General features: G+C 42.7%; 1 protein-coding gene across 1 annotated transcript in view; it reads left to right on the forward strand.

Annotated features, from left to right (window-relative positions):
• The window catches only part of TAF2 (TATA-box binding protein associated factor 2), a 160342-nt gene that overhangs the window by 68979 nt on the left and 76255 nt on the right, over window positions 1-15108 (forward strand). The window contains exon 16 of the mRNA XM_077493254.1: window positions 8651-8903. Within this exon, the coding sequence (XP_077349380.1) occupies window positions 8651-8903 (253 nt within the window). The remainder of the gene's footprint in view (window positions 1-8650; window positions 8904-15108) is intronic.

A 15108-nucleotide genomic window follows, 5' to 3' on the forward strand; every position in this document is an offset into this window, starting at 1 on the left:
AGTGGGTTTATTTCCGCTTTAAGGCTGTCAGATGATCGGCCTCTACAAACTTGGCAGTGCCTACAAATGGAGAACAACTGAGCATGTATAGAGCAGGGTGAGACGGTGTATTACTGGATTTTAAACAGTATTGACACTTATTTTTTTATATTTTACATAGCTATACCTGCAAAAGGGGGGCCAGTATGAAGTGATCTAGCAGGACTTAATTTTCTGACTAAAGTTCCACTTTAAGCAATATAATCAACTGCAGGGCTCTTTATTTTGACACAGTTATGTACCAAAAGCCTGCACAATTATAATTTTAGAACAAAATTTCTTTCTAGTCCATTGAGGGACACAGGAAATCTTAATCTTCCGGATATACTGCTGCTGCCTAAAAGGAGGAATAGATCCTGTCTGTCAAGAGAAAAAAAAATTCTGTAGGCCGGCCAAGGTTAATTCCACCTATTACCAGCATGCCTCAGTAGTATGCTAGTTTGCTTGTGTCCTTAGAGGATGGACGTCTTTTCTACAGTTTTGCTGTGGTAAAAACGAACTTTATTGCCAGTACTTTTTTTCTTTTTCTACTTTGGTTTTCTTTCCTTCAATTAAGACTCTTCTCTCTACATCGTTGTTTGAGCTTTGTCTCTTCGACTGCAGTTTTTCAACACAATCATCCTCAACCTTTCCGTTGGAATGGATGTTGCAGGATTAACCTAGAAGTTTTCTTAGGGCACTGGGTTCCACATTAAGGTGCTTTTCAGACACTGTTCTGGTAAAAGATACAGAGCCAACGGTATTGCCTCAGCGCTTGCCCTGTCACTGAAGACTCTTTTAATGTGTAGGCTAGTCAGGCCAAACACTGGGATGTACTTCAATGTTCCACCCTTATTCCCTACTTCAATCAGTTTTGTCAAAGAAAGAGTGAATGCAGTGGGCATTGAGCAGTGACATCATCCTCTGGGTGGAGTGACACACGCTCTGCAACTCTTTACTGCCTTTCATTGCTTCCTGAATACCTGCCAGCTGTTGCTCTACGTCCCTCTGGAAAGCCATCCACCGCAGATTGCTTTCCAGTGGGCGTTGGCCATTACTGCCTGTCTGAAAGAGCCCTTATGCAAAACCAGAAAGGGATCCTTGCAGTAGGACAAGATAATAGTAAGGCCCAGGACTTCCTCCTTGCCTATGGTCATTTCTCTTTTACCCTCAAGCAGGGCATCCTTCTTTCGTTCCTCTATTCAGCTGCAGCTCACAAAAAGGAACCTCCCCTCTATTGACTCACAGTGGTTCAGGGTGTGAGGATGGACCTAAGTGTGCACCAGCTTCTCATTTCATCAACTCTAGGTGGCCCAGGCAGGTCATCATCCAAGCTTATGTCTCACGAATCGGGTTCCACCCTTCCCTATCAAGTTGTACTTTAGTAGATCTGTAAGTGCTTCTTGGCATCAGGTTACCATTTCCGAGATTTGCAAGACTGCCACCTAGTCTCCTGTTTACATGTGGGACAGGTTTTACCAGGTAGATATCTAGATCTCCTTTGATGCCACCTTTAGGCATCCTGTCCTTTTAGACAGATCTTTGAGCTACAAGCAATCCCCAGATCTTTTATTTATTTATTTTTTTGTGGGTCTCTTAAGCTCCTGGTACACACTAACAGATTTTTTTTTTTCTTCAACCCGATGTTAGTACAATGAGCCATTGTGTTCAGACAGGCGGACACCGCCCCGCCAGAACACACCGATCCGAGATCTTAGCCATTGGCAAACCTTTTTCTGTTCATTTCCCTTCTATCAGACCAACTGCAGTACACACGGGCCGAATGTCAGTACATGCGATGCCGTCTGAAATTCGGACAGTGTGTATGGCCCTTTAGCATATTGTTGCTGTTGGACAAAGGTGCCACCCCTCTGTGTTTAATGATTATGCTCTCCGTTTTGCTTTGCTACAAAACTGAGGCTTGCTAATAGTGGGAAGGGTTTCCTGGGCTGGCCTATCTTTTTTGTCAGTCTTCAACTTTTTTAGTGGCAGCAGTATAAGCTGAAGGCTAAAATCTTCCCTCAATGGACTCCAAGTAAGGCTGGGTTCACACAATTATGAATTGAATGCAGGATCCCTGCATCCAATTCGCAATAGCAGGAGAATGTGACCAGCTCTCTATGGAGCCTGTTCACGTATCTTCGATGTGGCTCCGATGCAAAATTGCACAGGAGCCCTGTGCATCTTTTGGTCTGGTTCAGGTGTGAATTCAGCCCAAAATTCGGGCTGAAATCGGACCTGAAACGATGAATGGGGAAGCACCAGACCCTTGCTGGGAACCACATTGGCATCCCAGTGTGAATCCAGCCTGAAGGATTTTAAGGTGAGTGCAAAAATCCTCTTAGATTTTTTTTTTTTACCCCATAAGCCGCAAAAATGAAGGTAAAGATCCCCAGTATGAAAATCTTTTATGAATGTATATTGTCCTGTTTTTTGCAAGCATTCATTGGGAGAGATTCACTAAAACTGAATAGTGAAAAATCTGGTGTAGCTCTGCACAGAAACCAATCAGATTCCAGGTTTTATTGTCAAAGCTTAATTGAACAAACTGAAGTTAGAAGATGATTGGCTATCACACAGAGCTGCACCAGATTCTAAATGTTCCAGTTTTGGTAAATCTTCTCAGTAGTGCTTGAGAATACAATAGACAACATTCTAAAGTGAAAACTTTAGTGTTTTCCAAAAGGCTCCTTTTACTGACTTTATCAATGTTTCCTAAAGTGTAAGGAAGGTATCACCTGTGGTATAGCAGATAATTAGGGGGCTTCACGATTTATATGCTTAAAAATATGATCATTTTATTATCAGTTACCAACGATATGCACAAGAGAGAGAGTGCTTGAATGAGAGTCCCTGGACACTAAGTAGATCTGAAACGAGTTTCTGAAATCTCATATAAGCATTAACATGATAATGTCATTTCAAAACTTGTTTTCAAACTTAAAGTAGTTCTAAAGTCTTTTTTTTTTTTTTTTTTTTTTACACCGTTATGCATTCTCTGAGTGCTCCAGTTTTAGTAAATCTTCCATGTCTTCTTATAAGAGTGGTCCGTACTTTCATGATAAGTTGTGTTTCATAGGGTGGTCTTTCCCTGCTCTTTCATTTGCTGTAATAATCACTACCATATGGAGTTTGTCTTCTGAGATCAGTAACATCTGTGTAATGGTGTCTTTATATTACAGATATATGAGATGTAGGTAGGTTGGTCTTTTAAAGAACATTGATCACAGCAGGTCGAAAACTCTTCCTAACAACTTCCTATGCTCATTGCTTTGGGGTAATATTTGATCATTACTATTTTTTTAAAACTTGCACTGTCTAAGCACCGACTGTCATCTTTGCTTCCACACACTCCTGCATCCCAGAACATTTCATGTGCCTCTCCCCTTCTTTGAGATTCCTCTCACATGCTATTCTGGCAATTTCTCAACTTGAAACTTACAAGTGCAAATTTAGAACCATGGTAGATGGTGGCTCTATGTATACAGATAATTGGGGTGATTTCAGGAATCAGCTTCAGTCTGCATTGTCTTTAAGTGTCTTCCATGTTTATAAAGCAGTTTTTTTTTTTTTTTTTTTTACATTTTCATAGAGTTGAAAAAATTGAATTAAATTGGATACATATGTGATGTTCAAAGCCTGACTGGCCAATGTGGAAGACATATGTTACAAGGTTTTATCGCTCTAATAAACGTCATGACTCTGTAGCAAAGTTCAGTTGACCACACGTGTTGGACCCCCGCCAAGCCCCAGGGGGGCCCCGTACTTTGCAGCCTGGCCAATAATGACATCAAGTTATTAAGTTCTTCATTTTATTCATGTATTGTATATAGCACCATTGATTTATGCAGCCCTTCATGTTCCATGGATCATTTGCACTAGTCTCTATTAACTCAGTCTTTTGGTTGTGATTGCAGTGCACTCCTGTGCAAACAACTAGACTGGGTACGATGTTCAACTTACCTAGAAGCAGGTACCACTAAAGTGATTGTAAACACCTTGTAAAAATAAAAACAATTCAGTTTAAAATAGAAATGAAAGGCAAAAAAATTGTATATAGATTTAAAAATAAAAACTTTCATATACCCTATTTCTCAGCTGCGTAAGAGCTGGGGGAGGAGAAGCAGAAGCACACTGAACTTCCCAGGGAAAGTCTGTGCGGGGGGGATGTCAGGGCAAGTCTCATCATTAGAGAACTGGCCACGCTGTGCTTACTGCCTGGTGTTGTCAGTTTTTAATAGGAAAGCATAAGGGCTGGCAGGAACACCAGGGATTTTACACAAAGGAAGCAATACAAAGAACAGGATGAAAGTACATGATAACAGCAGGCACGTAACCGCAATATGAAATTCTGGGGCAACATATTCTTTAAAAGACACTTATACCATTTGGTCCCTGCAGATTTTGCTAATTTCTTTGCTGCATCTACCTTTTTTTTTGCACTTGAACTCTCACCAGTTTTGCCAACATCCGTGGCTTGTTTCCTCTGATCTTACTAGGAACAAGGGACCAAAGAACCACCCACAGCTTTATATAGATAGAGGGATACAGTGCCTTGAAGAAGTATTCATACCCCTTGAATTTTTCCACATTTTGTTATGTCACAATCCAAAACATAAATGTATTTTATTGGGATTTTATGTGATAGACCAACACAAAGTGGCAACTAATTGTGAAGTGGAAGGAAAAGGGTAAATGGTTTTCCAAATTTTTTACACATATGTGAAAAGTGTGGCGTGCATGTGTATTCTGCAACCCCTGAATTGAGAGTGACATTTTTGCCCGTTCTTTGCAAAATAGCTCAAGCTCTGTCAGATTGCATGGAGAGCGTCTGTGGACAACAATTTTCAAGTCTTGCATCAGATTCTCTTAAGGTCTGGACTTTGACTGGACCATTCTAACACATGAATATGCTTTGATCTAAACCATTCCATTGTAGCTCTGACTGTATGTTTAGGGTCGTTGTCCTGCTGGAAGGTGAACCTCTGCCCCAGTCTCAAGTCTTTTGCAGACTCTACAGATTTTCTTCTAAAATTGCCCTGTATTTTGCTTCATCCATCTTCCCATCAACTCTGACCAGCTTCCCTGTCCCTGCTGAAGAAAAGCATCCCCAAAACATGATGCTGCCACCACCATGTTTCACGGTGTGAACGGTGTGTTCAGGGTCATAGGCAGTTTTAAATTTCCGCCACACATAGCATTTTGCTTTTAGGCCAAAATATTCCATTTTGGTCTCATCTGACCAGACCATCCTTCTACCACATTTTTGCTGTTTCCCCTACATGGCTTCTCTCAAACTGCTAACAAGACTTCTTATGGCTTTCTTTCGACAATGGCTTTCTTCTTGCCACTCTTCCATAAGGGCCAGATTTGTGGAGTGCACGACTAATAGTTGTCCTGTGGACAGATTCTCCCACCTGAGCTGTGGATCTCTGCAGCTCCTCCAGAGTTACCATGGGCCTCTTGGCTGCTTGTCCGATTAATGTTCTCCTTGCCCGGCCTGTCAGTTTAGGTGGACGGCCATGGCTTGGTAGGTTTGCAGTTGTGCCATGATCTTTCCATTTTCGGATGATGGATTGAACAGTGCTCTGTGAGATGTTCAAAGCTTGGGCTATTTTTTTATCACCTAACCCTGCTTTATACTTCTCCACAACTTTATCCCTGACTGGTCTGGTGTGTTCCTTGGCCTTCATGATACTGTTGGTTCAGTAAGGTTCTCTAACAAACCTCTGAGAGCTTCACAAAACAGCTGTTTTTATGCTGAGATTAAATTACACACAGGTGGACTCTATATACAATTTAGTTGACTTCTAAAGGCAATTGGTTCCACAAAATTTTAGCTAGGGGTATCAGAGTAAAGGGGTCTGAATACAAATCCACGCCACAGTTTTCAGATCTTTATTTGTAAAAAATGTTGAAAACCATTTATCATTTTGCTTCTACTTCACAATTATGTGCCACTTTGTGTTGGTCTATCACATAAAATCCAAATAAAATATATTTACTCATTTGGTTGGAAGATGATGAAATGTGGAAACTTTCAAGGGATATAAATACTTTTTCAAGGCACTGTAGATATATGTGCATGTGGCAATGAAAACCTGACAAGGGTTCTGACCCTTTCCTGCTTTACTACCAAAAAAAATTAAAAATTTGGTACTTGATATTTGTATCTGTTGGGGAAATTTCCACTCGCTTCCTTTGCCAATGACAGAGCGCAGCAAGTGGAAGGGGTAGTCTTCCCAATGGGGGCACAAGCATTCGTAATAACTAAATATATTAAACCAAAAACTTGCCGCCCTCCAGAGCGCTTGTGATTAACAGTGAAAGTGATCTAAACAAATTATACTAAAACTTGGATACAACAAAAACTTAATAGGCAGCTGCTTTAAAAACTCTAAGAGAGTAATACATATCAATAAAAAACAATGTAGATCAAGCAGAGACCCCCCCATTGTCATATGCTTTTTACTTGCCTATTTGGGGTAAGCGTTTAATCCATAGGGAGCGGGATGCACTTGTGGTGATTGGTGGTGTCCTCACACATTGAGCACGGCTGAACTCAGATTTACGGATGGCACCATTCTAATAGACTTCTCACATATACGGTGGACTATCATGTTTTATGCACAATAGAGAGACAGAACCTTTCTGTTATAAAGTGTATCATTCATGTGGGCAGTTATATTTTGTGTAATTTTTTGAGTGCTGCTGAAGTGTGGTGTTGGTTTTTTATTGATTTGTATTAACTAGACAAGTTTTTTCCCTTCCTCTACCACCTCACTAAGACCCCTTTCACACCGAGGGCGTTTTGCAGGCGTTATAGCATTAGAAATAGCGCCTGCAATCCGCCCTCAAACTGCTGCACCATTGTCTCCAGTGTGACAGCCCGAGGGTTTTCACACAGGAGCAGTGCGATGTCAGGAAAAGTCCTGCCAGCAGCTTCTTTGGCGCGGTGAAGGAGCGGTGTGTTTACCGCTCCTCCATCGCTGCTCCCATTGAAATCAATGGGGCAGCGCTGCAATACCGCCGGCAAAACGTAGCTATTGCGGGCGGTTTTAACCCTTTCTCTGCCGCTAGCAGGGGGTAAAAGCTCCTTGCTAACAGCCAAAATGCGCCGCAAATCTGACGGTAAGACGCCTCTAAAAATAGCGGTGTTTTACCGCCGACGCTATGGGCGGCGCAGTGTGAAAGCCCTTTTAATAAAAATGTATTATTGCAATTTTTCAGGTAGATTTCCTATATAACGTTCCTGTACCATTGTTTACTATCATCAGGATGGGAATAAGGACCGGTCTACTCGGTGGGGACAGGAACAGCAGAAAACCCCTTACAGGCTTTAACCCTTCATCACTATATTCAAAAGAAAAGTTTTGGATGAATTCAAAAGCAAGCCATAGATTACGTGGTTTTCTTTCCTGCAACAAGAGAGAATCGCTTGATATCCCCATCAACACAGTCAGTGTTGATGGGGAGGATCCCTCCAATAGCGCTGTTGTGTTCTGCCAACGAGGCACCTTCCCTGCTGGCAAAACACAATGATTATTGCTAGCGGCTAAAGCCTCCGGCAGTAATCGCATGTAAACGGTGCAACAGTCTGGTTGTACTGAAGCCGATCGATGCATTGACTTAAGTACAATGAGCCTGCCTATAGATTAATATTATTATTTTACAGGATTTATATAGCGCCAACGGTTTGTGCAGAGCTTTACAACAGGACAGACAGTACAGTTACAATGCAATTCAATACAGGAGGAATCAGAGGGCCCTGCTCATTAGAGCTTAAAATCTAGGAGGGAGGGTCAAGTGATACAAAAGGGTATTAACTGTGGGTGAGCTAATTAAGAAAATAAAAGAACAGTTGTTCGGTGGAGTGTAGGCTTCTCCGAAGAGAAATTTTTTCAGAAATCGCCTAAAAGTAGATAGATTTGGAGATAGTCTGACAGATTGGGGTAGTGTATTTCAGAGGATGGGAGAGGCTCAGGAGAAGTTCTGAAGGCAAATATGGGAGGAAGTGATGAGGGAGCTAGAGAGCAGGAGGTCTTGGGAGGAATGAAGGGAGCGGTCAGGTTGGTATTTTGAGACTAGGCTAGTGATGTAGCTGGGGGCAGAGTTGTAGTTGGCTTTGTAACTTATTGTTAGTATTTTGAATTTAATTTGTTGGGTGAGCAGCAGCCAATGGAGGGATTGTCAGAGAGGGGTATAAATGGATTGAATTTCGGCCAGTCCCTGCTGAACCATCTGAGATTCGATCCATCTATGGCTGGCTAAACTTTTGGGGTCCAGTCCTTCCATGGCAGGACATGGACAGGTAGCGGAGAGTGTCCTGTTGACAAGTTACAACTCATGTAATTCACCAATATTTCCTAATTGACTCCTTTTGTGCTTATGGTCCTCATTGCGCTAGCACAGACTGTGGTGTCCAGAATGGCATTTGACATTTTTAAGACCACAGATACAAAATAAAGGGTAGATGCTGGGGGTCGCAGAAACGGAATGAAAGCAGTGTTGGTAACGCACGTGTAAAAAAAAAAAATACATTGTGGGATACTGCTAGGCCTTATCAGCATTGGCCAATGTATCCTTGGTGGTGGTGGTGGTTGGTTATTTCCATGACATTTTTTTGTTGCAGTGCTGACTCCCCCTTGCTGTGGATCAGGATTGACCCCGACATGTCGGTGTTGAGGAAAGTAGAGTTCGAGCAGGCTGATTTTATGTGGCAGTACCAGTTGCGTTATGAGAGAGATGTGGTGGCACAGGAAGAAGCCATTCTAGCCTTGGAGACCTTCCCTACACCTGCCTCTCGTCTCGCACTGACAGACGTTCTCGAGCAGGAACAATGCTTCTACCGAGTCAGAATGATGGCATGCTTTTGTCTGGCCAAGGTAAGAGCTCTGGTGACCTTTACAGACCATTTAACAAAGACTGGCTAGTTAAAGTGACTTATCCTTTATTGTCTTGTTTAATCTGAGCATTTTCAAATAGCACTGTAGTTGTCTAATTGTTTCATAATGCTGAAATGTTATTACTACATTGTCATCTTTCTTGTTTATAACACATATATGTTACGTTGTCACTTTAAGTGATTCACATAAAACCTTCACAAATCATGAAGACCAAAAGTTAATGAAATATAAAAAAACAACAATGTTCATATTAAAGTGTCCATAGATTATTGTAAAGTTTCAAGTGCATAAACCCAGAATCCACCAGCCACTGTTTACCAGACAACAAACAGCCACACAGCTGCTGACCAGAGACTTAGACCTCAGATGCAGGGAGGTCTCATAGCACTTAAGAGATAAAACCCCAATGAATGGATGATGACAAATTGACAATAGTTAATCCCAGGCATAGCACTCCATGCTTCTAGCTTGTCCTGTTTGGGGTTTTCAGTAGATAAATCACTCAGAATAATGTCTCAACAGTCACTCAGACAGAGGGAAAGGCAAGCAGAATCCTAACAGTGAAGTACATCTATACCATGCTTTATTCAAATAAATTGTATAAACTGTACACTAGACATGTGCATTCGTTTTCGTCCGAATTTCGGGTATTTTCGTTATTGTTTTAACAAACGATAACGAACGTGCAGAATCCGAAAACCAAAATATCCGACATAAACAAATGCTTTATTTTCGTTGTGACAACAGTTCGATATAGATAGGAGATTCGACATGATTCTGACAATAGCAATCTGTGTCCATCGAACTATTAGTCCAAGATTATTCTACATAGAGAGAAAAGATTCGACATAAAGATTCGACATAAAGAGAAAAGAGAGAAATGATTCAACATTATAGAGACAATAGCAAAAAATGTCGACTGTGCCTAACCTAACTCTATTAGTCCAAGATTATTTGACATAGAGAGAAAAGATTCGACATGAAGATTCGACGAAGCAGTCGCTGCAAGTGGACATTTATGGTCAAATGCTCCACCCATAGGCTATAGAAGAATTCTAATGTTGGTGGACTAGTAATAATAATTAATATAATTATTACTAGTGTCATACAACATTAGAATTCTACTATAGCTTGTAGGTGGAACATTCAACCGGAAATGTACGATTGCAGCGTCGTACAGTTTCGCTGCGCCGTTGAATCTTCTAAGAACATTCGACAGACATTATAAGCCTTCAATGACAGATTCGACTTTAATTATTTCGGATTTTCGGACGAATGCATTTTTTCTAACAAAACAAAATAAATAAATAGCGAATTTCGGGAGTAACTAAATAAATTAATTTTTCGTACGAAAACGAAATTCCAAAACGAATATCTACTGTACACTCAATAAGAAAAGGTAAAAAGCATATTTCAAGTGCCCGCTTGCTCCCAAGGCTGGCATGATGACCTCCCCACTTAGCTCCGCCTTACGCATTTCATCCAAAGGAACATCTTCCAAGAGGCTACAGAGACGTCCCTTCAGACAAAGACAAATAGTACGTAGCTAATCCGTGACATCATCACGCTCGTCCATTAGAGAGTGTGGCTGTCAATTGTTTGTTTGTCAAAGCACTTTTAGTGCAGATTATATATTGTTTAATTTTTGCATCTTTCTTGTTTGCTAGTGTTTTCTCTTTGGGTTAAAGTAGAATTTACATACTCGAGAGCATGCGCGTTTAGTGATGGTTTTATATAATGTACATCATATTAAAATTGCAGCACTGTCAGGCATTGTATAGAAGAGCTGTCCAATACAGTATAGGCTTCTGACAGGTGTGATATGAAGGAATTGTCTTATGCGGCACAGGCCCCCTCTCAGACATAGTATGGTGGAGCGGTTTCCTATAACACCTATTTCTGTCAGACTTGATATGGTAGAGCTGTTTCATGTAACACAGGCTTTCCTTTGGACCAGGGGTCTCAAACTGGCGGCCCTCCAGCTGTTCCGAAACCACAAGTCCCACAAGGCATTGCAAGGCTGACAGTTACAAGCATAGGCAAAAGGCATGATGGGACTTGCAACATCTAGAGGGCTGCCAGTTTGAGACCCCTGCTTTTAGGCTGTGTATGGCAAAGGTTTTTCTTTATCGTGCATCATGGGACACAGAGCCTTAAGTAATTACTTAATGCGTTATAGGCCACCTTCAGGTGAGGGACACTGGTAATCCAGGAAGTTCACTCCCTATATAATTCCTCCTCCTTCCAGGAGCAAATCAGTTTTTTCGCCAGTGTCTAAGGTGTTGGTCACGAGTGAAGATGTGCTCTAAGGAGCTCCAGGAGGGATCCATGCTGGATTTAAATAGCCTCCATAGACCAGATTCATCTAAAGTGCCACTGAGGCCTAAGTGGATAGTACCTGGGACCTCGTATCCGAAGCACAAGGTTTTTGCCTGTAACGCCCCTTTGTAGGGCTTGACCCCGGGAACCCAGGGCTTAGGTATTGCTATATTATCTAAAGCTTTCCTGGTGGGGTGCTTTACAGGTCCAAGGGAGTTGGAACCCCGATATCTAGGGACCCGGTCCTTGAAGGTTTGCAAAACGCAGCCTGTCGTGATGTGTGAAGGTTGGATTGTCTGTTAATTCAGCAAATCCTGCGGCGGGGATAAGGTAAGGGAAGAAACGTAGGTACTCAAAACACCTATGTATTCTTCTATTAGGAAAAACATTTTCTCATGCCTTAATTCTCCATTAGAGGGAGTCTATGCACACACCTTACTCTGTTGTATTCACTGTAAAGCTCAGTCAGTCTGTGTGTGGCCGCAGCAGCGTGTGCAGGGGGATTCCTCTCAGGTAAAAGAAATCTGCCAAATGTTTTCTTTCTCCTCCTGAAGGGTCCAGAGGGTTAGGGGGACATCGGTGGTGTACCGCCTTACATTACCCCCCTGCCGTGGGTGTTGTGGAGGTCCCGCTGGTACTGCTAATGTTGTTAATGTTGACTGCTGTTACTGTTATTGTGTGCCTGCTGCTAAACAGGTCTCTGCCTACCCGAAAGTGCTGCGCACGAGCGCAGGAACATTTTTAAATGAAAAGATGGGTGGAATTTTTTTCAGAGGGGGTGGGGCCTAAGCTTGGTGCCGTGAACGTCCACGGGGACGCATAGCAGGCAAAAACAGATAAAACTACAGTTGTGACAGTCTCTCCTCAGCTGACGAGGAGGAAACAAGCAGCCTGCACACAGGGACACAGGAGCTGCAGGACACGTGAGGGTTGCAAGCTGGTATTCTTGATACAGGAAGGACACTTTTTTCCCAGAACTAGGCTGAACTTTATAGCGGCTTTATTTGTCAGGCTATATTCAGCGATTGAGTGCATTTGTATAGTGCCTCTGTTTTTGTGGTTAGGACTATGCCTAGCAAAAAAAAACCCAAAAAGACCAGAAAAGTACTAAAGCTTTCACCCCCAGATGCTAGGATCTCGAGTCACATTTCCACACTGTCATCCTTGCCTAAATTACCAGTTATGGCAAGCCAATGTGAGCCATTGGAACAAATTGATGGTGCAACTGCTTCTCACATTTCAGCCCCTCTATACGTGACTGAAGATGTCCTTTCCTGCACCCTGCAGGGTCTGGAAGGAAGATTAGCGGCTTTAATCGCATCCTCCATTCAAATGGATAGGAAACGTGCTAGATCCCCCTCTCCCACTTCAGAACCTTTGCAAGGGGAACAGTGGGCTCAGGATGAGGTGTTACCCTCAGTCAATCAGGAGAATAAACAAACCGATGATTCCTCTGTGGAGGAAACAACGGTTGATGAACCTTTTTCAGCCTCGCATTCTGAGAAATTGCTGATACAAACTCTTACGGAGATGGTTCGTTCCACTTTCATATTGTCTCCTGAAAGCTCAGTTTCTTCCTTGGGTTCCTTAAAACCTTCTCAGCCTCTGCATGCGTTTCCTGTCCATGCATTGCTAGAACAGCTTGTTTTTGCTGAATGGTATCACCCGGATAAGTATTTTCTCCCTCCTAAGACATTTTCAGTTCTCTATCCCATGGAGGAGAAATTCACCCAGAGATGGAAAGTACCAGCAGTTGACGCTGCATTTTCCAGTGTGAATAAAAGCCTAACTTGTCAATGCACAAATGCTTAAGGATCCAACAGATAAGAAGTTGGCATCCCTGTTCAACTCTTTTTCCTTCGCAGGTGCTGTTACTCAGCTTGCAGTCGCTGCTATAGGCGTCTGTCAATCCCTAAAGGACCAATTTAGACAGGCCCTTTAAAGAGGTTCCTGCGCAACAAGCCCAGGAATTGGCCAAAAGCATTATGCTTTGCCATAGATGCCAGTAAAGATTCTATTCACCACCATCTCGCCTTACCCTTATGCTTGTACATATGCGTAGAATACTGTGGTTAAATAATAGGTCAGCCGAAGCACCATGTAAAACCCTCCTAACTGGGTTCCCTTTTTATGGGGAGCGTCTATTTGGAGAATATTTGGGCAAATATATCCAAACAATTTCTAGTGAGAAAAGTACTCTTTTTACCAGTCAAAAGAAAGTATAAACGCCCTTCAATTAACGGGCTCTTTCCCCAGCACCAGGGGCTTCTGCCTCTAGGCAGTGGCGATGGCCTCCGCCATCAGACTCTAGAGAAAAACCTTTAGGGTAAGACCCAGGCTCAAAAGAAGTCCTGGGGTCAGAAAACTGCAAAGCAGAATCCTAAAGCCTCATCGTGAAGAGGCAACCCCTCTCACCAAGGTGGGGGGAAGACTTCTGCAGTTTTCAGAAGTCTGACAAGAGGAAATTCAGGACAGATGGGTCATCTCCACAGTAATGCTGGGGTACAAGCAGGAATTTTGGGATTTTCCACTGTCTCATTTCCTGAGGTCACGCGTTCCCAAAGATCCAGAGAAAAGACAATCTCTGTTTCAGGCACTAGACCGATTTAATATCTCAAGGGGTGATCGTACAGATCCCCACAAAAGAGCAAGGTCTGGGGTTTTATTCAAATCTTTTTATGGTGCCAAAACCAAATGGAGATGTCAGACTCATTCTAGATCTAAAAAAAGTCAAAATCAGTTCCTGAAGATCCACTCCTTTCACTTTGAGACAATCAGGTCAGTAGTTTCTACCCTTCTAAGAGGAGAACTTCTGGCATCAATCGACATCAGGGATGCATATCTGCATGTCCCTATATTTGCCGCTCACCCTAAGTTTCTGTGCTTCGAGTTAGAACAGCAGCATTTCCAGTTTGTAGCCACAGCACTCCAGGTGTTCACAAAGGTGCTGGCCCCACCTCTAGCCAGGTTAAGGGCACAGGGCATAACAGTCGTAGCATACCTAGATGATCTATTGCTAATAGACCAGTCGGTGGCTCGTTTGGAGAAAAGCGTACACATTACAACCAGTTACCTGGAAAGTTTGGGTTGGATTCTTAACCTAGAGAAATCTTCCTTAATACTGCTAATAAGACTGGAGTACTTGGGTCTGATCATAGACACAGCCCAGGAAAAGGTGTTCTTGCCTCAGGCAAAGATCAACTCCATAAGAGAGCTGGTGCCGATGGTCAGATCAAAAGGCGATCTCTCCATTCGCCTTTGCATGAGGTTACTAGGAACCATCGTGGCTACATGCGGAGCAGATCCCTATGCCCATTTCCATTAAGATTTTCCAATGCGGCTGTCCCCAAGGGTGTCACAAAGCATCAATTGGTGGTTACTAACTCAGAATCTGCTGAAAGGAAAATCCTTTAGACCGGTTTTCTAGAAAGTGTTAACGACAGATGCCAGCCTTTCTGGCTGGGGAGCAGTACTAGAAAAGACAACTGTCCAGGGACAGTGGTCAAGAGCCGAAAGAACGTCTGGCTCTAAAGGCCTGGACTTTCAGGTTATGGGCTTGTCCTGTCAGGATCCAATCCGAAAAATGCCACAGCTGTGGCCTATATCAATCACCAAGGCGGCACCAAGAGTCTCTCAGTGCAGAGAGAGGTGAACCATATTCTAACTTGGGCAGAAGGAAATGTTCCGTGCCTATCGGCAGTCTTCATTCCGGGAGTAGAGAGTTGACAGGTGGACTACTTAAGTCGCTAGCAGTTATTCCCAAGGGAATTTTCTCTTTACCCCAACGTATTTTGGGCTGTTTGCCAAAGATGGGGGACTCCGGACGTAGATCTTCTAGCGTCCATGTTCAGCATGAAGTTAGTCA

This window comes from Lithobates pipiens, unplaced genomic scaffold, assembly GCF_037356315.1.
Source record: "Lithobates pipiens isolate NorthernLeopardFrog02 unplaced genomic scaffold, aLitPip1_a1.2 Scaffold_19, whole genome shotgun sequence".
Taxonomy (NCBI): domain Eukaryota; kingdom Metazoa; phylum Chordata; class Amphibia; order Anura; family Ranidae; genus Lithobates; species Lithobates pipiens.